This window comes from Acinonyx jubatus, chromosome A2 (genome assembly GCF_027475565.1).
Source record: "Acinonyx jubatus isolate Ajub_Pintada_27869175 chromosome A2, VMU_Ajub_asm_v1.0, whole genome shotgun sequence".
Classification (NCBI taxonomy): domain Eukaryota; kingdom Metazoa; phylum Chordata; class Mammalia; order Carnivora; family Felidae; genus Acinonyx; species Acinonyx jubatus.
This window is the reverse complement of record NC_069383.1, coordinates 13,189,829-13,217,726: the sequence shown is the minus strand read 5'-3', so window position 1 is coordinate 13,217,726 and position 27,898 is coordinate 13,189,829. Positions and strand designations below refer to the sequence as shown.

The window sequence follows — 27,898 nt, the reverse complement described above, 5'->3', positions numbered from 1 at the left end:
TTTGTGCTCATTTTTACTCTGGACTTGAAAACTGCTCTAAATAATAAGGTGTATAAATTTTAAAAAACCATAAGGGAAAAAAATTTTTTTTCATTCTTAGGTGCTGCTCTCATTTAGTTGGAAAGGTGAATTTAAAAAGATTTTGAAGGCTTTTAGAAAAAATCATTTAAAACTTAAAGTTATTCTTTTTAAGTTTATTTTGAGAGAGAGAGAGAGCACGCGCGAGCGCGTCTGAGATTCAGAGAGAGAGAGAGAGAGGAAGAATCCCCAAGCAGGCTCTGCACTGTCAGCACAGAGCCTGATGAAGGCTTGAACCCACAAACTGTGAGTTCATGACCTGAGCCAAAATCAAGAGCCAAGCGTTTAACCGACTGGGCGCCCCTAAGGTGCAAAATTATTCTTAAAATATAGTAAGGATTAAAAGGTTGTGTGTGTGTTTGTTGGGCGGAATAATATTTTTTATTCTCCCTAATGACCAGAACAATTCTTTTTGTCTTTTCTGAGGATCAGAAAATTAATAAATACGTATTAGGTTGGATCGTTTAAGATCTAAGTCAAATGATATTAAGAACAACAACAAAAAGAATAGTTGGGACCAGCTTCTAAGTAGTCTTGTGTAAAACGCAGGGTCTCTGAAATAAGTTTCTTGAGTAAGAAAGAAGTAATTTCTTGAGAATAGTGAGTGTGGTTTTACAGATAGAAGGAGGAGTCAGGCCTTATTTTTAGTTCTGCAGTTTCTGACACTTAACTACAGATTGTCTGAACTGACTCTGCCTGCTTGAATCCTATCAGACTGGCTTGGTCAGAGCCCCCTCCCTCCCCCATGAACATACCAATCTTAACGCCTGTTGATCATTCGTCCTCACACCACATAATCAAAATACCCAAGATAACTAAACAGTGGTGGCCTGTGGCAGAAGCTGGCAGAGAACTCTGTGGGCTTCAGAGTTGGAAGGACCAGACTTGTATACTCTTCGGTTCTGTGTACTACGGGAGTTACATAACTTAAATCCTCAGTGTACTCATCTGTGAAATGGGAAAGTAATAGCTCCTACCTTATACAATTGCCATATAGAATAGACGCCTTTAGGATTAGATGAGATAATGCCTATAATGTGTTGGGCGTTTCTATTTCCTGTAAGCACTGGATAAAAGGGGACTATAAGCCGCTGTGATTACTTTGACTTGTTGGCGAGATTCAAAACGCTCTCTACTTGCTCTCGAAAGTGCTTGTAACTCCCCCCTGCCTACTGTAGTATAACTGTTGTAGGTCCTATTGCTTTAGAGACCTAGTAAGTTAGCAACTTGCTAATTCTGATGAAGAAAAATATGACACATTAAGTTCCTACTTAGATATTTACATTAAAAAATTAAACTTTTTTAGAGCAGTTTAGGTTCTGTGTACATTTTTACATGTGAAGGTATTGGCATTTCTAAAGGTGGATTATTGTCTAAGAGTATGAAATCTTTATCTTTAAAGGTGAGGCAAGGGAAAGTCTTCTAAAGTTAGTGTCCCTTTTAGCAAGGTGAACCCTTGTATGCTTCTGGCCAGCCGCCACTCTGCAGCTCTCCAGCATCTTTTTTTCCCCTAAGCTTTCACTATTTAATTGCACTATTTTTGTCATCTTGGCTCTGCTCTGACGCATAATTCATAATTCATCGTGTAGCTATTTCATTATGTAGTGCTGGTTTAAAACTACATGGGTGCTTTAAGAAATAAGATAACTGTGTGTTTAGCATTAATAAATAATACATTAAGAAGTAATTGTTTTTTTGGTGTGTATGTGAACCTGGAAATTGCTGTAGGTACATAAAGTTTTCCTTTAGCTCTGGTGCTATCTCACCTTTAATTATGTAATAAATAATGCATTTCTTCCTGGTAACACTTTCAATTTTTTACATCGAACATGAGAAGGGAAAAAAATCACTTTCATTTTAGAGATTGTCTGTAGCCATCGTATCCCGTAAAGACGTGAATAAAAGCCCAAATGTTCAAATCCTAGTTCTTCAACTTGGAGGAGTTTACCGATTTGTTGTAAATGATTAAAATAGCAGATTGAGATTGGTCCATAGTTGTGCTTCTCAGTGAGAGCTGATCCACTTCTAGCTGATCTTTTCTTATCAATCTAGTAATGAAAACAACCCTGGAAGGAGAAGCATTTGTAGTATTACTAGCTCAGCCCTTTGCTGTTGGGTGAAGCCCCAGAAATGGTGAGCTGGAAAAGGGAGGTCTTCATGTAGCCTTCCCTGCTTGTTCTAAGAAGCATTCAGGGCACTAGACGGGGCAGGGGATATTTGTGCCCTTTGCTTCTGACGTGCTCGTGTAAATCACGAGTTGGAGACACACTTTTTGAGTGGTTCTCGTGAAAATTTGTCCAACCTTCTCCGTTTCTATTTTAATTCAGAATCAGAAATGTTACGTGTTTCTCTCTGCCCTTTGGTGCTTATTTCTTTTTAAAGTATGTTGAATTTGGTCTGTGCCTCACTGCACATGTGGCCCATGAGCTACCTGTGCATCTCTTCCTAGTATAAAATGCCTGTGAGAAAGTCAAAGCATGCATGCATAACTGCTTTAAAAAAAAATCTTTTTTTTTTTTTTAACATTTATTTATTTTTGGGAGACAGAGACAGAGCACAAGTGGGGGAGGGGCAGAGAGAGAAGGAGACACAGAACCCAAAGCAGGCTCCAGGCTCCAAGCTGTCAGCACAGAGCCCGACGCGGTGCTTGAACTCACAAACCGTGAGATCATGACCTGAGCCGAAGTCGGACACTTAACCGACTGAGCCACCCAAGCACCCCCCACAAAAAAAGTCTTTGAAAGAGGACTGAGTAAGTGTGAATGTGAAAGTTAGAGGTTCGGCGTTTTGAAAGTTCTTCTAGCTTTTGTTCTTCTTCGATGTAATAGTTGAAAATGTTTGGGCAAAAAACAGGTCAACTGATTGGTATGCTTAACATTTATTCAACTCTGAGACTATGCCATTGGGGACTCTTTGCAAGTTGTGCAACCCTTGATTCCTGGGCTGTGTTTCTGACTCCTCACCTGCACTGGACAAGAGTCACTGTCAGAATGATGTATTTGATGCTTTTAAACACAGACGTTCTTCAAAGGACTCTGTTTCTGTTCTTAGATCACCTCACAATTGTGTCGTTTCCTTTTCCACAGAATTTACATGTCTACATTTGGGGCAGGTTTATTCATTCATGCATTAGTGCATTCATTCATCAGATACTTATTAAATATCTTCTGAGTGTGCCAGACGTAATCCTAGAGGCCGGGGGTTGCAAGGATTATAAGATTCGGTGTCTGTTTTTGGAAGGCTTTCAGTCTTGTCCCAAAGACTGTCTTGCCAGATCACTGATCGTCATGCAATAGGAAAATTCCTAAGAGAGGTGTATACAAAGTGATAGGGCAATAAAGAGAAGGATGTGACTATGCCTGGGAGCTTCAGACAAGCTGTTGGTTATCCTAAAGTTACATTAATTTCAAACTTACCCCTTCTTAGCCGAAATTCTGCCTTCATCGAAAAGAATTTTGCTCCTTCTCCTGGGATTTCACTACAGGTTTGAAACTCAAGAAATGGAGATATCTCTAGTATTTGAAACTGTTAAAAATGGTGTATTTCTTCATCAAAAATTGTGTCCACTGAGTTAGAATTAATCAATATTCTGTGGGGTTCAGTTTATTCCCTTGGGCCATATGAAAAATGTTAAATACACTCTCCTTCTACCCCTGGAATATAAATCAGTTCCATGAGGACTTACTACATTATACTTAAGTTCTAGTTGTTTTTGTCTGCTTTGTTGTGCTGTGTCCCTAGCCCCTATACCTGTGTCTAGCACATAGTAGGTCCTCAGTAAATACTTGCTGAATGAATCAAATGTTGTTTCCTGAGGGGAGCCATACGCAGTGAACATTCTTCCTCTAGAGGAACTAGACTCTGAACTGTAAGCATCCCAGATGGGTAAGAGCTGATTGCATTAGAAGGTAAACTCCTGGAGGCCCCAGAGTGGTAGCATCTACATTTCTATCCATAGAAGCTCATCACTCATTGTTCAAGTTCCTGTACTTGCACAAATAGAGGAAATTTGCTTCTTGTTCTACTCCAGCGAGGATGGCTGGGCTTTTTATTCTCCCTCTTGAGAACTTGTGTTAACATTTTTGTATTTTTCCTTTGTCTACAGCAAAGCCAGGACTCTATTTGAAAAAAATGCTGCCCCGATTTTACACTTATCTGGCATGGATGTGACTGTCGTTAAGGTAAGAACGCTCCAGAGTGTTGATTTTTTCCGAGCTACTTATAACTTCTTATAACTTACCTTCTTCTCTTGACTCCATAGCAGAAATCACTTAACACACAAGAAGCTGGGAACAGAGGAATCAATGTTGTGTCTTTGTTCTGATCATTAATAAAAGTGGTTTTATTTTTATTTTTTTCAAAGCACTGCCAGCTTTTCATTTTCAGAGTAAGATTAGATGGAAGCATGAACTTGATTCCTTTCATCTGCAAGATAGGACGTGGAATTACTGTCTCTTAGAAGATGAAAGTAGGAATAGCTGTAAGAATTCTTTTCCTGAAAATAAAAAAATTTCCACTTTGAGTAATTAATTACTTGGTAGTGCCACAGACAGGTAAACATTTTCTCTCTGGTGAGGAATTTTAAGTGGTAAAGCTGTAGAATTTGTGACATTTGGCTAAGACAAGGAGACAAAAGTAAGTTAGAAGGATTGTGCTATAGAGAAGACGCTCCAAGACTCCACTCAAAGCCCCAAAACTTTGAAGCAATATGTATATGGGGGGTACTGAGGCGTGTGCATTTGTTGAAAATCACTCTTCTCATGTTTGTAAGTCTGTAGTTTATTTTTAATATTACACACTTTCATGAAATCAGAGATTAAAAGGTAATTGAATCCAATTTACCGTGACGTGTTGACCTATCATGTCCAGCTGGTCGGAGATGTGGTCTTCAGTTGTCCACCTCCAGGGACGGGAGAAGGGGGAAGAGAGCTAACATTCATCTGAGTTCTTGTAATGCACGTTTCAGGCTCCACGTATGAGAGATCCTAGAATTGTTATGTAGGACTGACATTTCTTCTTTGAATGTTCGATTGAACTCAAAACCATCTGGACCTGGAGCTTTCTCCGAGGGGAGATTGTTTTGTATGGTTCTAGAAGTAGTGAGGTTCTATTCTTGAATTAATTTTGGCAAGGCATGATTTTCAAATAATTTGTTCATTGCATTGAAGTTTTCAAATTAATTGATACCAAGTTGTTCCTAATTTCCTCCTTTTGACTTTAAGTTTCTGTAATACTTGTAGTATCTCATTTTAATTCTTCATATTGTTTATATGTGCCCCCATTTTTTCTCTCATTAGTCTTGTGAGAGATATGTCAATTTAATCCTTGCCAAGAATCAGTTTTTGGCATGTTGATCCTCTCGTTTATGTTTGTTTCATTAATTTCTAGTCTGTCTTTATTGTTTCCTTTATTCTACTTACTTAGGGTTTTTCCCGCTGTTCTGTTCTGACATTTTAACTTGGATGTTTATTTATGTTTTACCGTTTTTCATTGTATTTATTTCAAGCTATAAATTTTGCTTTACTTCTTCAACTGCATCTTCCAAGTTATGATATATGATATTTTCATTAACATTCATTAAAAAATATTTTCTAATTTCCATCATGATTTTGGTTGGCCAGTGAGTTCTTTAGACCCGTTTTTAAATTTCCAAATATAAAGTTTTTCTAGTTATCTTTTTTCCTAGTTAGCATTTTGTTAATGATTTCTTATTTGATTGCATTATGGGTCAGTGAATGTAGTCTATACAATTCCAGCATTTGGAAGTTTATCGAGTCTTGTTTTGTGGCCTAGCGCGTGTTTTGTTTTCATAAATGTTCCTCGTATGCATGAAAGAGTATCAGTCATTGGGTACCATGTTCTGCTTGTGCCCAATGAGTTAAGTCTGTTCGTTGTGTGGTTCTAGTCTTCTGTGTCCTGAGTTTTTTCCTTCTGCTTTAACTATAGAGAGAGGGGTATTAGAACGCTCCCACCGTTAGTGCAGATTTTTCTATTTCTCTATGTAGTTTTGCTCATTTTTGGTTTTTATATTTTGAGATGGTGTTGATAGATTGCTCTCCCGTTTCAAGTCACCTCATTTGTCTTGCACTTTGACCCTGTCGAGAGCAATTCTCTTTAGCCCCAGTATTACCTCTGCCACAGTCTGTCTTCTCTAGTATTAGTGACTCTAGCTTGCTTTGGTTGGTTTTTGCTTGGTGTAATATTTTTTTATCCCTTTACTTTCAGCCTTTTTGTATCTTTATATTTTAGATATACTGCTGGTAAAGGCTTGAAAACAGGGTATTTTAAGGATCCAACTTTTTTTTTTTTTTTTTGGTCTTTTTACTGGACCATTGAATCCATTAACATTTATTATAATTAGTGCCGTATTTCTTTCTACACTAGATATCTACTGCTACATAAGAAATACCTTGACAACTGCTTCTCTGCTTCTGATTCTGTTGGTCAGTGGTCTGTTCAGAGCTGCCCTTGTGCTGATCTCACTGGGCTCACCCATGGCCTGGCTGAGGAGGGATGGCCTAAGATGGCCTGACTCATGTATCTGTGGGTCAGTTCTGCTGCTGTCTGGCTCATGTGGTCCCCAGCACACATCTTCACCTGGCAGCTGGGTTCTCTGAAGTAAATTACAGACATCATGTCATTTTAATCCCTAGATTCTTCAGTATGCACTTAAAAAAAAAATCAGACTACCTTTCTTTGTAACGGCGGTGTCCTTATTATACCCAGCACAAGTAACAGTTCTCTAATACCATGTCATGTCATGTGAGCTAGTGTCTTGATTCACTTTTCTTTATTTAATATCATTAGGCCACTTTTTTTTTTTTAATCCTTCCTTTGTTGGTGCATTTGGAATTTTCATCTTCAAGTATGTTATCCTTATAAATGTAATCTTTTAAATAACTGTCTATTAAATCTGTCAAAAATTTTTAGAATTTTGGTGCGTTCATGTACATATTCATATTTATTAATTTTTTTGCAAGTATTTATTGACTGTCTACTGTGAGCTAAGTCCTGTTCTAGGTATTGGGGATACAGGCTGAACAAAATAAGCTTTCCATGTCTGTCCCTAAAGAGCTTCAAAGTGGGAAAGGGAAGGATCAGATAGGAAACAGATACACAAACATACGGTTTGTCGGATGGTGATGAGTGCCAGGAAGAAATATCAAGTAGAGTAAGAGGACCAGGAGGAATAGGGGTGTCATTTACATATTCAGTAAATTACCTTTTGCCTCTATTGTTGATAGTGTTGTATAGAGAAAGGCTCAAGGGAGAGTCCTAAAGAAATATCACTGGGAATCTACCTACAATTTGATGTCACTTCACTGAGCTGCTCCCTTGGAGCACAGACCTTCAGTTGGTACCTAACTAACCTGCTTAAATTTTAGCGTATCATTCCCACATTTCTCTATTTTGTCCCCGAGGACCTCATCACATAGCTTGCCAGGTGCCTTGCTAAAGAGCAGATACAATGTCTGTCTAGTTTCCCATATCTACTGATCTAGTAATGTCAAAGAAGATGAGGATAGTCCAAAATGCCTCGTTCTTAGCGAACCCATACTGATTCCTGACGATCGCCTATTTTGGGATACTCACAACCCATCCTCTTAATCAGGATTGACATATATTCTTTTTAAAAAAAATTAACTATTTGCAAATGTGTGTTTAACTATAAAGCCAGCCATTTCATTTTTAGAATAAAAGTGGGATAATTCATCATAAGATTAATGGTGTTAGTTCAGGGGCTTCTTTTTTCCTCTGTGTTAACTGTGCTCAGGCACCTTGCCTATTAGTGTGTCTTGTACAGTGTCAATAGGAAGGGCTGTTTCCTATTTTAGTATTAGTTGCATTATGTGTTTTAAAATTTAATGTTTGGTTTTAGAGGTAGTGGCTTAGATGATTCATTGAAGTCTGCATACGTATCTGAGGAAATACTTTCAGTAAAAATGGTGAGGTTTAGGTACTGTGTTGTAACTACTCTGAATCATACCTGTACATCTTTAACGTGTAGTCATAGCAAAACCTAACCTTTCATTTAAGTACAGTACAAGTTATGAACAGTTACCTTGCTAGTTTAGTAGTTTTATACACTGCTTTACAACCGTACTAAGGGGAAGCTATTATTACCCCATCCCCCAACACACATAATCTCATTGATAAGGAAATTAAGCTCCTGAGAGTTTAAGGCCTCTCAGCTAAAAAGTAGCAGGGTTGGCCTTTAATCTGGGTTTCTTGGGTTCCCAAATCTGTGCTCTTTTCATTACATCTGTTACTCTGTATTTGCATATACACATGACTTCCTGCTTTCAGATGAAAGGCACCCAGTAAATAGTGTAATTGAATCTGCACCGGACTGGAAATGAGTCCTTTGACTAGCTAACTGTATAACTGGAGACAGATCACTGGGTTTGAGTTTTATATATATGTATATATGTGTGTGTATATATATATATATATATATATATATATATATATATATAAACATACAAATTTATATAACATAAATATATATATAAAAATATGTATAAATATATATTTTAACATTTTTTTTAAGTGTTTATTTCTGAGAGAGACAGAGTACAACTGGGGGAGGGGCAGAGAGAGGGGGAGACACAGAATCTGAAACAGGCTCCAGGCTCTGTGCTGACATCTGACAGCAGGGCTCGAATTCACGAACCGCGAGATCATGACCTGAGCCGAAGTTTGATGCTGAACCGACTGAGCCACCCCGGCACCCCGAGTTTTATATTTTAAAGAAGTTTAAAGATGGTTTCTGAGGTCCCTTCCAGCTCTAAACAGTACAAAAGTATGTATATAATTGCTTTGATAGCTGCTTAGTTTTTCATGCCTATCAATTATGCAGACTTTGGGGAAAGACTTGTGTAAAACTTTAAAGAAAATATCCCAGATGTTTACATCTTTGATCTTATGGCCCTAGGATGATAAATTTACCAAAGTCTTCTTTTGTATTTCAGACTGATTATGAGGGCCAAGCCAAGAAACTCCTGGAACTGTTGGAAAACACAGATGTGATCATTGTTGCAGGGGGAGATGGGACACTGCAGGAGGTATGGCTGTTGTTCTGTTTGAAACCATTTTGAAGGTGAGAAAAATGGAAACTAGATGGTTGAGCAATGGCACAAAGTGGTTACAACTTAAGGAAATGATTTATTTTTAGTTTACTTTTTTAGGATTGTTACTCTCTGAAACAGGCATAGCATTACGTTTTCCTCATGTGCTTTTATTTCATCGCTTTGGATAAACTTTATACCCAGCATATAGAAGGATTTTTGTTTTATCAAATTGAAGTTGGATAAAAATGAATACAGAGAAGAAATGGTGTTGAGTATAATAAGATTTTTATACGTTAGAGACTCTGATGGAGAAGCCCTGTTGGTTAGGGAGTTAGGGAATCAGTTTTAATTAGGAAGAATTTTATTCTTCTGAAATAAACTTAAAAATCCCCTTTTGAACAAAATGCATTTGCCTGTCCTCACATCATTTCCATCACATGGAATGTTATCTCCTAATAGTACAGTTAGAGGCTGGCGTCTACATATTTAGGTGTATGTATCTGCCTCTCTTTTAAAACTTCATGTCCTTAATGCTTACTTTGGTCCAATGAGGACAGGAAGTATGTTGCCCTAGAAGTGCTCTTCTTTTGGAGGGCAGCAGACTGAAACCTTCATTATGTATTGGAAACCCCTGAAGAGCCAGGTCAGGTGCCCCTCCTCCGGCTCAGTGTTTCCATCCCATGGGCCATAATTCACATTTGTGCCTCATTTCTGATTGCCTTTTGCCTCCATTTGGTGGTTTCCTCAGTGTTGAGGGATCTGGAGCTAACAGCAGACAGAGCAGTGTCCTATGTTTGACTTAGCAATTATGTGAGCCTTAGTAAGCTTCTTTTAGAAAGGCTGTGCTAATGATCTTGTAATTGTTTTTATGGCTTTTTAATGAAGTGTGAAGAATACTGGTAGCATGCCAACAAAGAATGAAGTAGACCTCACGACAGCCCCCTTTAATCCTGAAATTCAGTGAGACGGGAGGTGAAGGGGGAAGATTGGCATCAGCCTGTACTTCACAAAACGTTTTTAAGAAATATACCAAATCGCGTACCTGGATCATCACAGTCATATAAAAATAGGCACTGAATATGCCAAAACATAAAAAACTGATTAATGATGGTTGTTCTGCATGGTGGGACTTTGAGAAAGAATTTTCTTCTTCGGGTATTTTTCACCACTTTTACAAGACCTGTGTATTATATTTTAAAAATAAAACATGTACAAATTCAAATTAAAAATATCTTTTAAAAGCGGGGCCGCTCTTCCCCTTGTCTTCATTTTCATCAATAAGAAACATTTATTGAGCAGAGACTTTCCCGCGTGTAGCAAAGAGTTAGTTTTTTCCTGTATGTGCACTTATAGTACAACCTCAGCTCTTCCGTATGATTGATGGTGCCTCACACTTGTATCCATTTTATAGAACTTAAAACAATTTTGCTAATATGATGTGGAGGTTTTATAATTATTTTGTCTTAGCCTCTATTGGACTATTGATTTTAGGTCAAGAATAAAATCTAATATAGCTCTGATCCCTTTGCAGAATACTGTGGTTGAAGAGCTAGTACATCTTTTCACATAGTTTCTAGGAAGAAAATAGGAACAAGTTTGTGATCCATGAAAATTGAGTCTAATTCTTGTATGATAAGGGGAATACACGTTGTTTATAACATTTTTTTTTTAACGTTTGTAGGTTATTACTGGAGTTCTTCAAAGAGCAGATGAGGTGAGCTTTAAAGAAAGAGCAATTGCATTTTAACTTCTGCATTTCTGTTCTTTTTCTCTTCTTTTACCTTTTTTTTTTTTTTTTTTTTTTTTACCATTTTATATGTTAAGGTGCTTCCTTGGGTTTTAGTAAATACTGCTGCCTGTGTCCTAGAACACTTTTATTATTAATCTGTGGCAGACTTCTCTGCTGTAGTATTCCAGAGTACCCAATAGCTTTTTACTGGAAAAGCTATTGTTTGGAATATAAAATTTTCCCATGGAAACTCTTGTTCACAGAATTCCTTCATACATGAATGGTGGTATATCCATATACTGGAAGCCATGGAGCAGTGAAAATGAATGAATTAGATCTATAAGTATTCATAGATCTTTCTCTCTATGTGTGTGTGTATACACATATATATTTATGTGTACATATAAAAATTTTAAAATGCTGAATGAAAAAGGCAGGTTGCCAAAGTATGTTAGGCATTACTACTAGGTTTTGGAATTCAGAAGACAATACTGTATACTATCGATGAATGCCTAAATATGTTGTAAAAGAATAACAATGTGGCTGGAAAGGAATCCCATCAGCGGCAGGATAATGGTTGCCTCTCAGAAGGGAGGGAGGGAAACCGATGAAGGACTTCTCCTTGAATGTGCTTATTCTCTTTGCCTTCTTTATACTGGAGATTGTTTATAAAGCCTTGTCATTAGTTACTCTACAAAGGTTAGATATTTTTAGTTGAATTTTATCCACAATTTTTTCAAATAATACTGTGACAACATAATACAATTTCTGTCACAATAGCACATTTGTCTAATATCTTTAAGACCCTCATTTTTGTAACCAAATTTCTTTGAACCAATTGCCGTTAATGAGTACCCAAATATTTCTCCCAGATTCAGAGTCCTGTTTTTAAGGGCTTTCTCATTCTAGAAACTGCTCACTTAATGTTACCTGATTGCTGCTCTAGGGAAGGGAGAGACAGGGTAGTGGACTTAGGGTCAGTTACTTTGTCATAGTGGACGCGTCTGTGTCTCTGTTCAGCCTGACTTTTTTTGACCATAACCATAAAACTTTTCTTTTTTTCCCCTAGGCTTCCTTCAGTAAAATCCCCATCGGATTTATCCCACTGGGACAGACCAGTAGTTTGAGTCATACTCTCTTTGCCGAAAGTGGAAACAAAGTCCAGTAGGTTGTCAATGTGGGGCGGTAGCATTTGTGGGAGACTGAGCCTGGGAATGGACAGTTCACATGTGGGTGATATGATTTTTTTGGTTTTGTTTCTAGCTTTGATAGCCTGAAACCTCAAATCATTAAGCGCAAGACCTAGATCAAATTTCAACCTTTCTGTTCACTGGGAAGTTTCCTTTTTTGGGTTCTGGGACCCTGGTGATCTGATATCAAGTGCCCAGGTCAGGTGTAGAGATGAATATTGATGTCCTTTTGTCAGTTTTGAAGATTGCATGCCTGACCCAAACTGTCTTTATGCCTTTATGTTGTAAGATTGTCTAGTGAAGACAGGTTTGCATTGATCATTTGTTTGCTTTAAAAATGCATGATCACAAACAGCATGTCCCTTGTGAAAACTGAACAGGTAGCCGTGGCTTCTTTATTCTGATAATATAAGTAGCTAGAATACCAAGTAATAGTGGCATCCTTTGGGAAATGCCTAAAGTGGAAGGCAGTGTGGATAAAGCAGCTGGGGAAGCAACATTGAAATGAAATTGCTGTGAATCTGTCTTCAGGAGTCGGGCAGATTGTTGTTGTTGTTGTTGTTCTTTTCTCTCAAAAGCCTTATGTAAACAAAGCTGTAGTCCTTCGAGAAGATGGAAATCTTGAATATGAGTCCTGGCTTTGAACAGTGACAAATAGTATAACTGAGAAAATCCTTTGCAGGCTCTCGTTAGTTGCTTGATCTTTAATGTCAGCTTTGTGACACAGTTAGGGGAGATCAATAAATAAATACTTGTTGAATGTGTTAACTAAAATCTTCTCGTGATATTTCTGGTTATATAAGGTTCTAGAATCATAACAATAATAGTGTTCAGGTGATACACTGTTTGGGTTTTTTTTTTTCTTTCTGCTTTTGGGATTTTGATTAAATTGGTTTCTGTGGATTTATTTTTGATTTACAATTTTAGGAGTTATTTTATATCTTCTTACCAATTCTCTCTCTCCTCTCTCTGTGTATATATATCTACACACACATACACACACACACACACACACACACACACACACATATGTGTACACCTACATATATATTATAAAAGTCTTGGTCCGTATGTCAAACACGAGGCATAAACATAGACATATATCAGGCCTTCATCTAACGTCTCTTGCTTCAATCCTTAATCTGTGTGGGATGTCCAGTTCTTCATTAGTCATCCTAAAGCCTGACATGGCATTTCAGTTTGCCAGACTTGTTATTCCCAATTTAGAATTTCTGAGGAGCAGTAGATATAACAAAAAATGAATTATTCAAACATTTTTGTTTATCTGAGATAAATTCTATGTGGTTTGGGCCTTGGCTACTTTAAAGAGTTAGTCTTTCTTTCTGTGTCAATACAGATTATTTGAATTGTTTAGCCAATGTTCCCAAATATGTCAGTGATCCAGAGGGAGACCATGTTCCTTGGAGAACACCTTGCCTATCCAAAAAGCCAGCTTATGCGCGTCGTAGCTGCCCTCAAGGTCTTAGTTTGTTGAAGGTCTTCAGTTTTTTGGGAGCTGATTTTCCCTGTGGTTAAACTAATGTTGTTGCTGCTTCTATTTATAATTTAAAGATTTATAAAACTTAATTTATAAGCATGCCCAAGGGCTCTTAGGTAATTAAGTAAATTTGCCCTGGGTTTGGAACTTTGTAGACCTCTCAACATGGCAGATGCCTAAGGCCATTTAAGAGAACAAGGCTTTGTTTTTTGCACTGCTCTCAAGATGTGTTGTACCACAATTACTACAGGAGAAAAAAGAGTCTTGCCTCTGGAATGTTGCAGGTAAATAATCCTAAAAAATAGCTGTTCCATGCTACAGTGCTGCTTTATTCAGAACTTTCCATTACTGCCAGAGAATGATAAATTTGGAGTTGTGTCTTAGCTGTTCTCTGCCACATAATTTTTGGGGAAAAAATAATATTAAAAGGCTTTTTCATGGGGCACCTGGGTAGTCAGTTGGTTAAATATCTGACTTAAAAAAAAATTTTTTTTTTAACATTTATTTATTTTTGAGACAGAGACAGAGCATGAACAGGGGAGGGGCAGAGAGAGAGGGAGACACAGAATCTGAAACAGGCTCCAGGCTCTGAGCTGTCAGCACAGAGCCCGATGCGGGGCTCGAACTCACGGACCGTGAGATCATGACCTGAGCCGAAGTCGGACGCTTAACCGACCGAGCCACCCAGGCGCCCCAAGTATCTGACTTTTGATTTCAGCTCAAGTCTTGATCTCATGGTCATGTGTTCAAGCCCTGCACTGGGCTCTGCTGGGTGTGGAGCCTACTTTAAAAAAAAAAAAAAAAAAAAAGATTGTTTCAGCCACAACATTGTATTTTAAGGTCAGTCTCTCAAAAGCTCTTCCTAAACCCCTCAATGTGCTAGGTGTTACTCAGAGCAAGTCCAGAGCTTTTGGATCCTTTCTAAGAGCTTCCTTCAGAATTAATATATTTATAGGATCTAACTAAACCTGTGATCATGCTGCTTGCTTTCTCCTAAATTGAACCTCATTTTCTAAACTGCTGCCTCCTTCCTGGATAGCATCTGTACTGGAGGGGGAAAAATGGGGTAAAGACGTGTCGATAGAGAAATATGGAAAAGTAAAGTAGGCCATCTTTTCACTTTGATTTTGCTTACCGGGGAACCCAGAATGTACTCTAAGTGAGTTCATGTGTATATTTTGGGGAAAGTGTCTTAAACTGTATGTAACTTTGCTAGAAGCGCCGATTCAAGTGGATGTGATTCCTGACTTAGCTGTTTACATTTTAAGTCTGATCGCACTGATGAGGAGGCCTATAAGTCATGGGCTTGCCCTTTGGGAACCATAGGTACTCCTTTGGTACGTCCACAGTAATCTCAGAAGGTGAGAGAGTGCACCCTTGGAATTAGACCTAGTTGAACCTTGTTTTGCCACCAGCTTGCCCTGTCATCTTGAGAATATGATTAAATCTCCCTCTTGAGTCAGTTTCTTTACCTGCATTTATCAGATGCCCAACAATAGTACCTCAGAAGATTAACAAGTTAAAATAAGGACTAGTTAGGTAAACAAGCAATTATGCTTGGTAAACCATGGGATAAGACTTTATGCATATTTATTGGTGATTTAGGATGGAAAATAGTAAATAAGAAATAGGCTGACTGTACAATTAATGAGTTTAGATTCTATAATTAAAACAACATAAATCAAAAAAGACAACCCTCTATTCTCTTGCTGTTTCACCTAAGGAAAAACATTTATTGTTATTAGAAAAAAATTTTTAATGTTTATATATTTTTGAGAGAGAGAAACAGAGTGAAAGCTGGGGAGAGGCAGGGAAAGAGGGAGACACAGAATCTGAAGCAGGCTCCAGGCTCTGAGCTGTCATCACAGAGCCCGACACGGGGCCTGAACTCTCAAACTGCGAAATCATGACCTGAGCCGAAGTAGGCCACTTAACTGACTGAGCCAGGCATCCCAGGAAAAGCATTTATTTTTAAAGGAAAGAACATTTTACTATAGAAAGGTTTTTTTTTCCTACCAGTGGGGTACAGAGCAGAACGGATTAGGAGGAGCCATATTAGGAGAGAAACGACACTTTTTTGAACAGAGATTATAGTAATTTCTAAATGTCTCCTTTTTTATAGTTGTACTTAAAGGCTAGACACACCAAATCTTTTACTTTATTAGTAATTACTGTTTTTTTCTAAAATATAACAATAAAGGTAATAGAATACTAACGTTGCTGAGCCTTTACAAAAAAACATGAAACACTTAGGGATAAATCCAGCAAAATATGTGTAAGATGTATATGCTGAAAACTACAAAACCTTGAAGAGAGAAATCAAGAAAACATAAATAAATGGAGAGACCTGTGTTCGTGGACTTCAAGACTAATATTTTGATGTTTGTTTTCCAAATTGATCTCTTTTTCAAGATTTTTTATAGAAATGGACTTGTAGATCCTAAAATTTATATGGAAAAATAAAGGAACTAGAATACCCAGAATAACTTTGAAAAAGAATAACTAAGTTTGAGGACTTACCCTATCTGATTCTAAGACTAAGTCTGTAACAGTCCAAGACCAACTCTTTCAACAGTTGGTGCTGAAACAGTGAGCTAACCACATGCAAGAAAATGAACCATAACACATACTTCATAGTATATATAAAAATTAACATGAAATCGATCATAGGCTTATATGTAAAGCCTAAAACTGTAACATTTCTAGTGGAAAATCTTTGTGATCTTGGTTAGGCAATGATTTCTTAGGACACAAAAAGCAGAAGCCTTTAAAAAAAGATAAATTGGGCTTCAGTAAAATTTAAAACATCTGTCCCTTGAAAATAATTGTTAAGAAAATGAAAAATCAAGCCACAGATTGGGAAAAAAATTTTGCAAGATACATATCTGGTAAAGGACCAGTATCCAGAGTATACAAATAACTCTCACAATTCACTAATAAGAAAACAAACTCCCTTGTAGAAAGAAGGGCAAACCATTTGAACAGACACTTCACCAAAGACATAGATGGCATTTGTCATTAGAGAAGTGCAAGTTAAATCCACTTTGAGACACATCTATTAGAATGGCTTAAGCCAAACAGAAACCTGACGTCATCAAGTGCTGACATATATATGAGGCAACTGAAACTCTCATATTTCTGATGGAAATGCCAAGTGGTATAGCTACTATGGAAAACAGTCTGGCAGTTGCTTATAAAATTAAACCTGTGAGCCATAATTATAGGTGCTGACCCAAAAGAAATGAAGACATCTGCCAGTACAAAAACCTATAGAGGAATGTTTATGGTAGCTTCATTGGTAACTGCCAAAAACTGGGAACAGTCCCAACATCCATCAATCGGTGAATGGATAAACTGTGTACTTCCATACAACGGAATGCAACTCTGCAATAAAAGGAAATAGTCTTTAAATTCATCCAACAGCATGAGCCTCGTACTCGTGCTAGGAGTCTTAAAAAGCTAGTGAAAAGGCTTCACACTTATTTCAATTTGTAGGACATTCTGGAAAACAGAAAGCAGCCAGTAGTTGCCAGAAGCAGATGGTGGCGTGAGTGGGTTGGCCACAAAGGGCCATGAAGGAACTTTCTGAGATGCTGTAAATGTTCTGTATCTTGGTCATGGTGATGATTACATGACTGAAGGCATTTGTCAAAATTTGTAGAACCGTATAACTAAAAGCATGAAATTTGCTGTGTATAAATTATATCTCAATAAATCTAACTTCAAAAAAGAAGTTAAAATATTAAACTAATTCTTTTAAGCTTAGATAATTCTACTTGGGTGAATAAGTGCTTGGGTGGAAGTGTTAGTCGCTTCTCAGTTTGGTTGACATTGACCTGGACCTTCCTTGGCTCCTCTTTCTCTTTGTTCTTTGTGATTATCTATTGACCCTTGTACCCCACCCTTGCAGGTCATTCATTTGGGACAATTTGAGTATCAGGCTAATAACTGTAATGTATTGAAACATATCAAATATATTTAAAGCTATGCATTCATAATGATACTAGGAAATAAAAATGAAAAAGTTACTGGTCCTTTTTAGAGGATACTAAGGATATCAACTTATTTTGAAAATTGGTGAAGTTAACAAAAAAAAAAAAGCATTTATTGATTTTTCTCATATGACCTCAATTTTATGGTACCAAATTTTGGATGAAGGAAAGTTTCTCTTTGTGGACCAGATAATAAATAAGAAGGAATAATAGAATTAAAAGGTCACCATTTTGCAACTCTCTGTTAACTAGTAAATCTAGCCATTGATTGTCAATGGTTGCTACTATCACACAAAAAAGAGGCAAACAGATTTCATGTATTTACTGATAGAAGTACACACCACTACCTCTGGAGTATTTTTGCCAAAAACTCCATGCTCAATCAGATTTTTAGGAAATGCAGGGAATTGGGACACGTGTTAATATCATGGGAATGCAATCAGTAAAATCCAGATCCTCAGCAACACAGTAAGACAACCCATTTCTTTAATCAGTAGGGAAAAGGAGAGAGACTCCGTAGATCTGAAAAGACTTGACATATAAGCCAATTGCAATGTATAGATCTTATCTATTAGGCCCAGATTTGAACAAAGAAGCTGAAAAGAATATGAGTTAATTGGGGAAATTTTGACATTGACTAAATGTATGTTGATATAAAGGAATTATTTAAGTGTTTTAGATATAATAGCAATTTATGTTTTTTTTTTAAATAACCTTTTTATCTTTTAGAGATACATAAAGAAATATCTGTGGATAAAGTGTTAAGATATCTGGGATTTGCTCTGATACAGATGGGGAGAAGTGGGTGGGAGGTGTATAAGGAAATAAGATCGGCTGTGCATTGATAATTGTTGAGGCTGGATGAGGAATACACAGGAGTCATGATACTATTCTCTGTACTTTTTTTATATGCTTGGAATTTTATAGAATAAAATCATCCATCTAATATTGATTGCCTAGTATGCACCATGCACTAGGCTAGGTGTTAGGTTTTATATTGGTCAATAAGGGATGTAAATTATCGCCAACCTTGTGGAACTTTTAGTCTCCAGGTGGAGGCAGATGATAAAGATGTAAATAAAAAATATGTATTATAGATTGTGATCTGCTGTGAAGGAAAATGAACACAGTTCAGTGATAGAGAATTATAGGGAAGGGCCTAGAGGCTGCTTAGGGGAAGTGGTGACATCTCAGCAAGATCTGAAGGGTGAGACTAGTGAGCCATGCAAAGGGACAGCGGGTAAGTGACAGGAGGGGTGGACAGGCCGGGCTAGGAAAGTATTCAGTGTGGGTTTGCTTGTTCTTTCTGCTGCAAGAGAAAATGTCTTATTGTCTGGCCACTTGTTGATTTAATATTTCTTTTGCTGACTGTCTTTTGTATCCTAATGTGTGTCTGACCTGGGATCTAATTAGAGTATGAACCTAGAACTACTTTCAAGCCTGGCATAGTTTCACATGCCCTGAACGGTTGCTGATAGTACAAGCTTTTTTTTACCTATAGACTTTTCAACTGACAACCAGAATGTAGATAGGGACAGTCTCGTGTCCTTGAACAAAAGAATCAGCAATTAAAATTACATCCTTGTAATCCTGGAAAGTCAGAGGAATAGGTCTTGGGTTCTGGATTATATTTTGCTTAGATAACTCAAACCTGTCCTTTAGTTACCCTTTGGGTTAATAGAGTAAAAAGAAATAATGTTTTTTCAAGTGCTTGGGTTTCTTAGAATGAGTGAAAGATGCTGTTAATATTAACTATCCTATTTTCCAGTGATAGGAGTCAGACACCTAGTAGAGAGTCAAACGTGAAATAAACAAATGACTGGCACTTTGTATAAACTTCTCTTGGCCAAAGCCTTCTCTTTTGAGTCTGTATCAGAGCCTTTCACTACGTTTGTATCAGTAATTCTTTTATATTCACTTGTTCTGCTATCTTGGAGTATTTTGAACGAATTTGCCTTTTCCCTGAACCTGTTAGTACTCTGGACAGGAGAGAGAGAGTGAGTGTGTGTGTGTGTGTGTGTGTGTGTGTGTGTGTGTGTGTGTGTGATGGGGGAAGTGCTGCTTGTTTTCCGCACGTGATCGTTTCCTCCCTTTGTCTTTTAGACATATTACAGATGCTACACTTGCCATTGTGAAAGGAGAGACCATTCCACTCGATGTCTTGCAGATCAAGGTAAAGTCTGTTTTTCCCAGAGTTTGAAAATTTAACAATATAGTGCACACATACATTTTAAAGAAAGGAGCTGTAGCAGTTCAAATGAGGTTACAATGAAAACAATATTGTTTCCGTCCCAGGCATAACTCCCAGAGAAAAATAACTTTACCTGTTTATTCTAGTTGTTATCACTAGTTAACATGCTCATGATACTCCTTTTTAAAATTGTGGTAAAAAACCCACAAAAGAAAAGTTACCATCATAACCTTTTTTACGTGTACACTTGATCATTAGTGTTCAGTATATAACATTGCCTTTGACTTACCGGTGTCAGACTTTCTCTCTTGACCTCTCCGTACCCTGTAAGAATTCCTCTATATCTCCTCTCAATATAGTTGTTACTATTTGTACTTCCTCCACTGATTACCTTTGGACCATATAATTTCTCTATCTCATGTGGTTGTTTGGAATATTAGAAGAGCTAATTATACAAAGCATTGAGGACAGTGACTGGTTTCATCTGAACCTGTTTGCATGGTGGCCATCCCTCAGGCTTTGCTAAAGGTGAAACCTTTCTCATGTCACATCCGTCCTTTGGAATTCAGGTTACTTCGATGTCTTGCAGCCTCTGCTTTCTCTCTCTGATGAGCTCAAGAAAAATGATAGTTTGTAAATTATCTGGCTTTTTTTTTTTTTTTAGGGTGGAAACAATGTTCCACCCTAATGTTCAGTGGGAGCAGGACTTCCCATTTTTCTGTTAGGTTGTCTAACATTTTATTGATTTGTAGATGAACTTGTGAATTGTTTAAAAAAAAAAAAAAACTTCTGCTGGCTTTGCACACTCAAAGGGCTTAGAAGCAGTGACACTAAACAACAAAGAATGTACCTGACCTTCAGATTTTGGTCTCTAAATAGTGTTCCATAATAAACATGACCAGGGCTCTGTGAAAAGATGGCTTCCAGAGGCAAGGCAAGAACAAAGCAAAGAGTTACTCAGAAACTGATGGAGACAACAGGAAAAGACATAGGAGGCTAGTCTGATGGTATCCTCCTGGCCAGTTTTGGGATAGTTTGAACATCAAAAAGAATAATGCTGATGGATTATAATGCAATAAGTAAAAATGAAGAATCTATAAGCCTACAGTTTAATATTAGAGAATTTCCAGCTTGTAAACGTAGAAGACATGATAGTTATTATTTTGCAATCACTAATGAAATAATTGATTCAAGTAGAGATCATTAGTGGATGCTCAAACCGCTGGATAAAAGGGTTGTTGGGGAACAAATATCAACACAGTCTTAAAGCATCACAGGCTACTTAATGATTACAGAGGGAAAAGTGTACCTTTACAGTAGAGAGATCTAGCATGTACCACCTAGTGATCAAACTTAGCATCATCAGTTATGGGACAGATGGGCATTATCTGCCTTCTGATGTGATCTATCAAGAAGGATAAATCATCATGTATATAGTTTCTTGCTCAAAATGTTAAATTATCTGAATCTAACTGAAAATAATAACGAGAAAAAAGTCCGTCAAATTGTGGGACCTTCTAAAAACAACAGTTGGTCTGGCCTCTTCAAAAATTTCAGTGTCATGAAATCCAAAAGAAGATGGTGTATTCAGGATTACAGAAGCTAAAGTAATAGAATTAAATCTGGCACAAAATCCTGGATTAGAAGAATGAAAAACTAGACCATGAAAGATACTATTGGAACGATCAGAGCTATTTAATAGGGACTGTATATTAGATATTCTATGTCAATTTAGATTTCTTGAGGGTGACAGCATTATGTTTATGTCTGTCCTTGTTCTTAGGAGACGTGCTGAAATTTGAGGGGTGAGGGTCATGAAGTCTTCAGCGTATTTGAAAATGATTTAACAAAACTACAAAACACGTAGACAGATAAAGCTAATAGGGGACAATGTTTTGCCTGGTGAATGTAGGTGAAAGACGTAAATGGTGTTCATTGTACATTAAAGGATTTCTTGGTTTGACATTTTTCCGAACGAAAAATTTTGGAGGGAAGAAGACCCAGTAGCCGTTCCCGATTCCTGTTTGGAATCCTCTCTTTAAGAAGAATTTAATTCCCAGGCACCTGGGTGGTTCGGTCGGCTAAGCATCTGACTTAGGCTCAGGTCATGATCTCACAATTAGTGGGTTCGAGCCCCACGTTGGGCTCTGTGCTGTCCATGCAGAGCCCAGTTCAGATCTTCTGTCGCCCTCTCTCTCTCTCTGCCCCTCTCCAACGCTTGCACTGTCTGAAAAATAAACATTTAAAAAGAAAAGAATTTAATTCCTGGAACGAAGGATATTCTCACTGGGCAGCAGTTAAGTAACCATTCCTTCTTCATCAGATCTTCTCCCCTCTTTCCCCACAACAAAAGGACAGATTCCCGAGAAGGCTAAGCCATAAAGCCGAACAATTGTATGAACAGTGAGCCCTGTGTCCTTGACTGAGATTTGGTCTTAAAATGCACTGGCTACATTCTGGTTGTCCTTCAGAGGCTCTGAACATTTTATATTCATTCAAGTTTCCTGATATCTCTGAAAGAATGTTCCACACTATGTCAGAATTCCAAACCTGAGTCCTAAAATATTGGTGTTAATTATATAGCATTGGCCATATATGCATATTTATGCATATATGCAAATAGGCATATTTATGACTGGTGAACCCATGTACTTGCAGCCTGTTTTCCTTCCCTTTTCCTTTGTTCTTCTGCACTGATGTCTGGACTTCCCACCATGATGTCATTGATCGTGATAAAAGTGACTTAAGTTGTATTTTAGCGATAATAAATCTAAGTCATTCTGAACAAAATGCAAGAGCTGGGTGAAAGTCTAGCCTAGGAACGCACCACAGATTGGCATCTATGAAGATATTATCTTAAAATGTTGTTATTACCGAAGGAGGGGAGTCAGGCTGTATCTTATAATAACTAGGTAATTAACTGCTGCTTATAAATGTGTGAGGAGTAATACATTCCAGAGTAATCAGGATTTAATTGGAAATTGTTGACTGTGCTTGTATTTAAAAGTCTTCTCTCTGATTTTTTTCTTTTCTCCCAAATGTACTGATTTTGTGAATTGATGAAACCAGCATCAAATTTGCCACAGGCTCCGTGTATTGATGACACAGCCCAGGAAGCAGAAAACTTTGAAAATTAATTCCTAGAAAACATAGTGCAGCAGCCTCCTCTGTGGCTTCTGAGGCACTCAGCTAGAGCTGAATTTGTCTTCTCTTTCTTCCTTATTCCTAGAAATTGCTTTCAGAATATGGGGGCAGCATGATAGGTAAAGCCTGATACTGGATTCCTCTTCTTAAAAAAAAAACAAACCCAAACCCAATTAAACCTGTATAACTGAAGAGTCCCCAAAAATAGTCCTTGGAAGCTATAATAATGCTTTATATTTAGCTTTTTATAGTTTCTACTGAATGCTCACATCTCATTTGGACCTCCAGCTTAAGAAGACAAGATGTGTATTATTATCTTCGTTTGACAGAGTGAAAACAAAAAGTCAGCTGGTCATCTGACTAGTCACGCTGAAGACAGAAGTAGAGTCTAGATTTTCTGTTTTATAGTCCATTGCTTTTCAACTTGACTGCTTTGTCTAGGTGGTATCACTCTTGGCACCATCCTGTGATTTCCAAATGGCATTTTCCCATATAGACATCTACAAAGCCTGGTACTTAACTTCAAAGGCTTTAAAGACTTACAGAAGTCTTTCTAGTTCTTTCTTTTTGCTACTTCAGTTGGCTCATAGAATCTGCCAACCCAGAACCCAAAGAGGAGGATAGGGTTGCTGGTTGAAGTTAGAATCTGCCCCTTTCCTCTGTCATTCCTGGTTTCCTTTTTTTTTTTTTTTTAACCCTGACTGATCATTCTCTCAAGATGACGCTTAGGGCTGCTTCAGAACTTCAGAATTCCTATTTTCTTTCTCTTCATCTAGAGTTCCTAAAATTCCTAGATTAGGTACCTATCTAGTTGACCAGAATTGTTTTCTTTTCACTGTTCCTTAAGCTTTTATTCCAGCCAGGTTTCTGAGTTATTTTTCTTTAGCAAACCAGTAGGCCCTTTTCCCTTTGCAGAGGGTCTATGACTTGGGACAACATATGTCCTTTGCTGTTAAGACCTGGTTGTGTGCCTCTTTTTATCTGTTTTTGTTTACTGACCCTTCCATCTGATCCTCAATTACCCAGACCTTCATCAGGTTAACATTCCAGTGGTAGTTTGTCTGTTGGCTTCTCCTCTGTCCAACCACCCTTATTTTTCTTGTGTACCCCAACAAGGACGAGTCCCTTCATTACTGACCCTCTGTCCTCTCCTGAATCCTGAGGGCCCTATGACCATCTGGTTGTTAGCTGGGCTTCTCTAGATCTTTCCACACTCATTTCCTAGTGTCCAGAGTCATTCCTACCCCTTGCTAGGACATAGCACCCCAAATCAGTAGCACCTTGAAGTTACAAGGCTTTTTAGTTAATCTTCCCAGAATATTCCTAAAATCCTCCTCAATGAAGACAGAGAAAACATTTTTAGAGCACCAGTTGGGAAGTCTTCAATACTAAAACCAGGACATCGTGTTAGACTATGTGCTTTTGATCAGCCTTTCCCCAGGAGTATTAGTTACACAAAGTGCCTCCCAGGGAAGGGTTGCACGGTTAACAATTCAGGAAAACTATTCGTATTTCTCCTTCTGGAAGTTTATAATATACATTAACATATTAAAGACCCCAAGAAGAATTGTAGTGAACATACCTTGTTTCAAACCAACGAATTTTGGTATTTCTCAACTCCTTTCATCATGGAATCTTCTACAGTTATCATTATTATTAGTTGTGATGCTTACAAACCCCTTATGGAACAGTTGAGGGAAATAGTCCACTGCAGACTCACACAGTGTTGCTTCTCTTCCTCAGGTTAGACCTTTCTTCTCCCTTTTCTTTCTCTCCGTGCTTCTCTCTAACCTCCCTCAATCTAGACACCTTATTCTTTAAAATTTGTTCTGTTTTAAAATTGATGTTGTGTTTCCCTGACCATGTGTGTCCTTTGATCCCCTCACACACCACATCCAGTCGCACCTGCTGTGCTTTCATAGCACTCGATGCATTTCTTGGTGGTGGGAACCTCCTGCATTGGATTGTGGTTGTCTGTGTCTGTCTACCCTCATTGTACCTTGAGCTCTTTGAGGGCAGGTTTTTTTTTTTTTTTTTTAATTTATTGTCAAGTTGGCTAACATACAGTGTATACAGTGCACTCTTGGTTTTGGGTTATGTTCCCATATTCATTGCTTACAGTCAACACCTAGTGCTCATCCCAGCAAGTGCCCTCCTCAATGGAGAGCAGGTATTTTTATTACTACTCCCTAATGTATCATATTGTCAATGATAATTCCATGGGGAAAAAAAAAGATGAGCTTTCCATCATCAGGATGGCTCAAAGTCCTGCTGTTTTCCACAATACCCACTTGGCACCTAGGGGACTAACATACCCCTCCTGTGCCAGGGGCCAAGGTGCCTCACCATGACCTCTGTGCTCCACCATCTCTGTCTAGTTCCCTTTTCCTTGCTTAACTGGTGCAGAGAGCGGAAAAGCAAATCTGCTGGAACAGACACACAAGCAAGGAATGGGAGGCCAGTATCTTTGTTTACAAGTTGCCCCTGTGAGTGTGTGATTTTCCTGGAAATCTCTCACTGGGTTTCGGTATCGTGGGATTGAGGGGGAAGCATGCCCTCCCCGAGGAGAACACTTGATATACTTGACCTAGACCAGCAATTTATGGTGTCCAGGATTCTCCTCCAGCTCCTAATCTTTGCTTGTACTGATGGCCTGGTGGAAATCGAGCTGGCTCTGCCCCCATTTAGCAAGTTCTGTGGAGTTATGTCTAGCGTGTGGCTGCTCTGTTTAGAATGTGGGCACACTCTTGGGCTTTAGCTCTAATTCTGAGCTGTGGGAAAAGTCCCTTTTAGGATCTGGATCTTGTATATATTATATAGATAGATATAGATAGATCCTGATCTGTCTATATCTATATATTTATATATTTTTATATTCTAAGGAAGGTCCATTATAAAGTATAAACTCTTAAAGACAATGACTCTATTGTGTATGTTTTCTATATAATGCTTAACTGGCAGATTAATTAGTAACTCACTGATGGTAATTGCAGTATTTTGCCATAAAGCATTGGGCTAAATCTGAATCACTTTCTTTTTTCTTAATTTGTTTTTGAGAGACGGAGACAGAGCATGAGTGGGGGAGGGACAGAGACAGGGGGAGACACAGAATCCAAAGCAGGCTCCAGGCTCTGAGCTGTCCGCACAGAGCCCAACGTGGGGTTCGAACCCACGCGAACTGTGAGATCATGACCTGAGCTGAAGGTGGGACACTTAACCGACTGAGCCACCCAGGTGCCCCAATCCGAATCACTTTTTATTCTGACTTGTTGTGACAGATATCTGGCTGTATTGTTAGATGCTCAGGTGAAACTTTCTAGAGTACCAGGATTCTGATCTTACTTGAGAACACTTGGACCTCTAAAGAGAATGCAGGCTGAAATGATCTTTGCCTTGGGCAAGTCTGAGAGAGAAGTACTTCTGGCTGACCCGACTTGTGATTGGTCAAAAAGCCAGCATAGTTAGGTACTTCTTTTACAGTCTGAAGTATGATAATATGTTCCCTTGCCAGCAGATTCATGAGGCCTAATATATAAAAATTAATTCATTTTACAGGATGGTTTATTCAGGTCCTTTTACTGAGTGCTCAGTTAATTTCTGAGATTTTGAACACCACTTTTTATTTTTATTTATTTATTTATTTATTTATTTATTTTTAACGTTTATTTATTTTTGAGACAGAGAGAGACAGAGCATGAACGGGGGAGGGTCAGAGAGAGAAGGAGACACAGAATCTGAAACAGGCTCCAGGCTCTGAGCAGTCAGCACAGAGCCCGACGCGGGGCTCGAACTCACGGACAGCGAGATCGTGACCTGAGCCGAAGTCGGACGCTTAACCGACTGAGCCACCCAGGCACCCCTTGAACACCCTTTTTAGAATTTGGTTTGAGGAAAACTAGGCTGTGAGCATTTGCTGGGTACTTAACTATAGAGAGTTCCAAGTTAACTGTAATCATTAATTTAAAATGAATGTATTTAACTTCCAGGGTGCAAAGGAAAAGCCAGTGTTTGCAGTGACCGGCCTTCGATGGGGATCCTTCAGAGACGCTGGCGTCAAAGTTAGCAAGTAAAGGATTGCTGTACTGCCGTGGGATGATTTTTTAAAAATCTTGTTTTGCTCCTGTCCTTGACATTTTGATCTACAGTGATCTTCTAGGAAGAAATCCGGTGGGCCTGCCGGTTGAATTATGTGTGACTAATACAGGTAGAGGTTTGTATCTTCCACACAGAGCAGTTAGGGAAGGTTCGGTTCCCTGTCCCCCCCCAGCTTGGTATTGGAGTGGAGGAGATGCATCTCTGTCCCTGGAGGTCATATTTGAGGGCAGGTTAGGCTCATGCTACACAGAAGTTGCCTATCATACTGCAGCCTGCTCAGCTGGGCACCAAGTGAAAGACAGTGCTGGAGCCCCAGCCTTGTGGAGCTTTCACCGCCCTGGTCTCAAGACTGCCTGAGAGGTGTTTTGGGTTTTTTTTTCCCCCTTTTAAAAAAAACTTTAATTGTTGTTAGTTAAAATGCAGTGCAGTATTGGTTTCAGCAGTAGAATTCAGTGATTCATCACTTAGATGCAACACCCAGTGCTCATCCCAACAAGTGCCCTCCTTAGTATCCATCACCCATCTAGCCCATCCCCCACCCACCTCCCTCCATCAACCCTCCGTTCTCTGTATTTAAGAGTCTCTTAAGGTTTGCCTTCCTCTATTCTCTTTCGGCACCCCCTTCCCATATGTTCATCTGTTTTGTTTCTTAAATTCCATGTATGAGTGAAATCATACGTTATGTGTCTTTCTCAGATTGACTTATTTTGCTTGGCTTAATACACTCTAGCTCCACCCATGTCATTGCAAATGGCAAGATTTCATTCTTTTTGATTGCCAAGTAACATTGAATTGTATATATATATCACATCTTTTTTTTTTTTTTATTACTTTATTTTTTGAAGGCAGAGAGAGACAGAGTGCCAGTAGGGGAGGGGCAGAGAGAGAGGGAGACACAGAATCTGAAGCA

The 27,898-nt window shown here is 38.4% G+C and overlaps 1 protein-coding gene across 4 annotated transcripts in view; it reads left to right on the top strand.

The window, feature by feature from the left end:
- The window catches only part of AGK (acylglycerol kinase), an 83,843-nt gene that overhangs the window by 31,576 nt on the left and 24,369 nt on the right, over window positions 1–27,898 (top strand). For all 4 annotated transcript variants that reach the window (XM_027075625.2, XM_027075627.2, XM_027075626.2 and 1 more), the window contains exons 5-10: window positions 4,184–4,259; window positions 9,051–9,143; window positions 10,831–10,863; window positions 11,948–12,042; window positions 19,662–19,731; window positions 26,880–26,959. In XM_027075625.2, coding sequence (XP_026931426.1) covers window positions 4,184–4,259; window positions 9,051–9,143; window positions 10,831–10,863; window positions 11,948–12,042; window positions 19,662–19,731; window positions 26,880–26,959 — 447 coding nt within the window. The remainder of the gene's footprint in view (window positions 1–4,183; window positions 4,260–9,050; window positions 9,144–10,830; window positions 10,864–11,947; window positions 12,043–19,661; window positions 19,732–26,879; window positions 26,960–27,898) is intronic.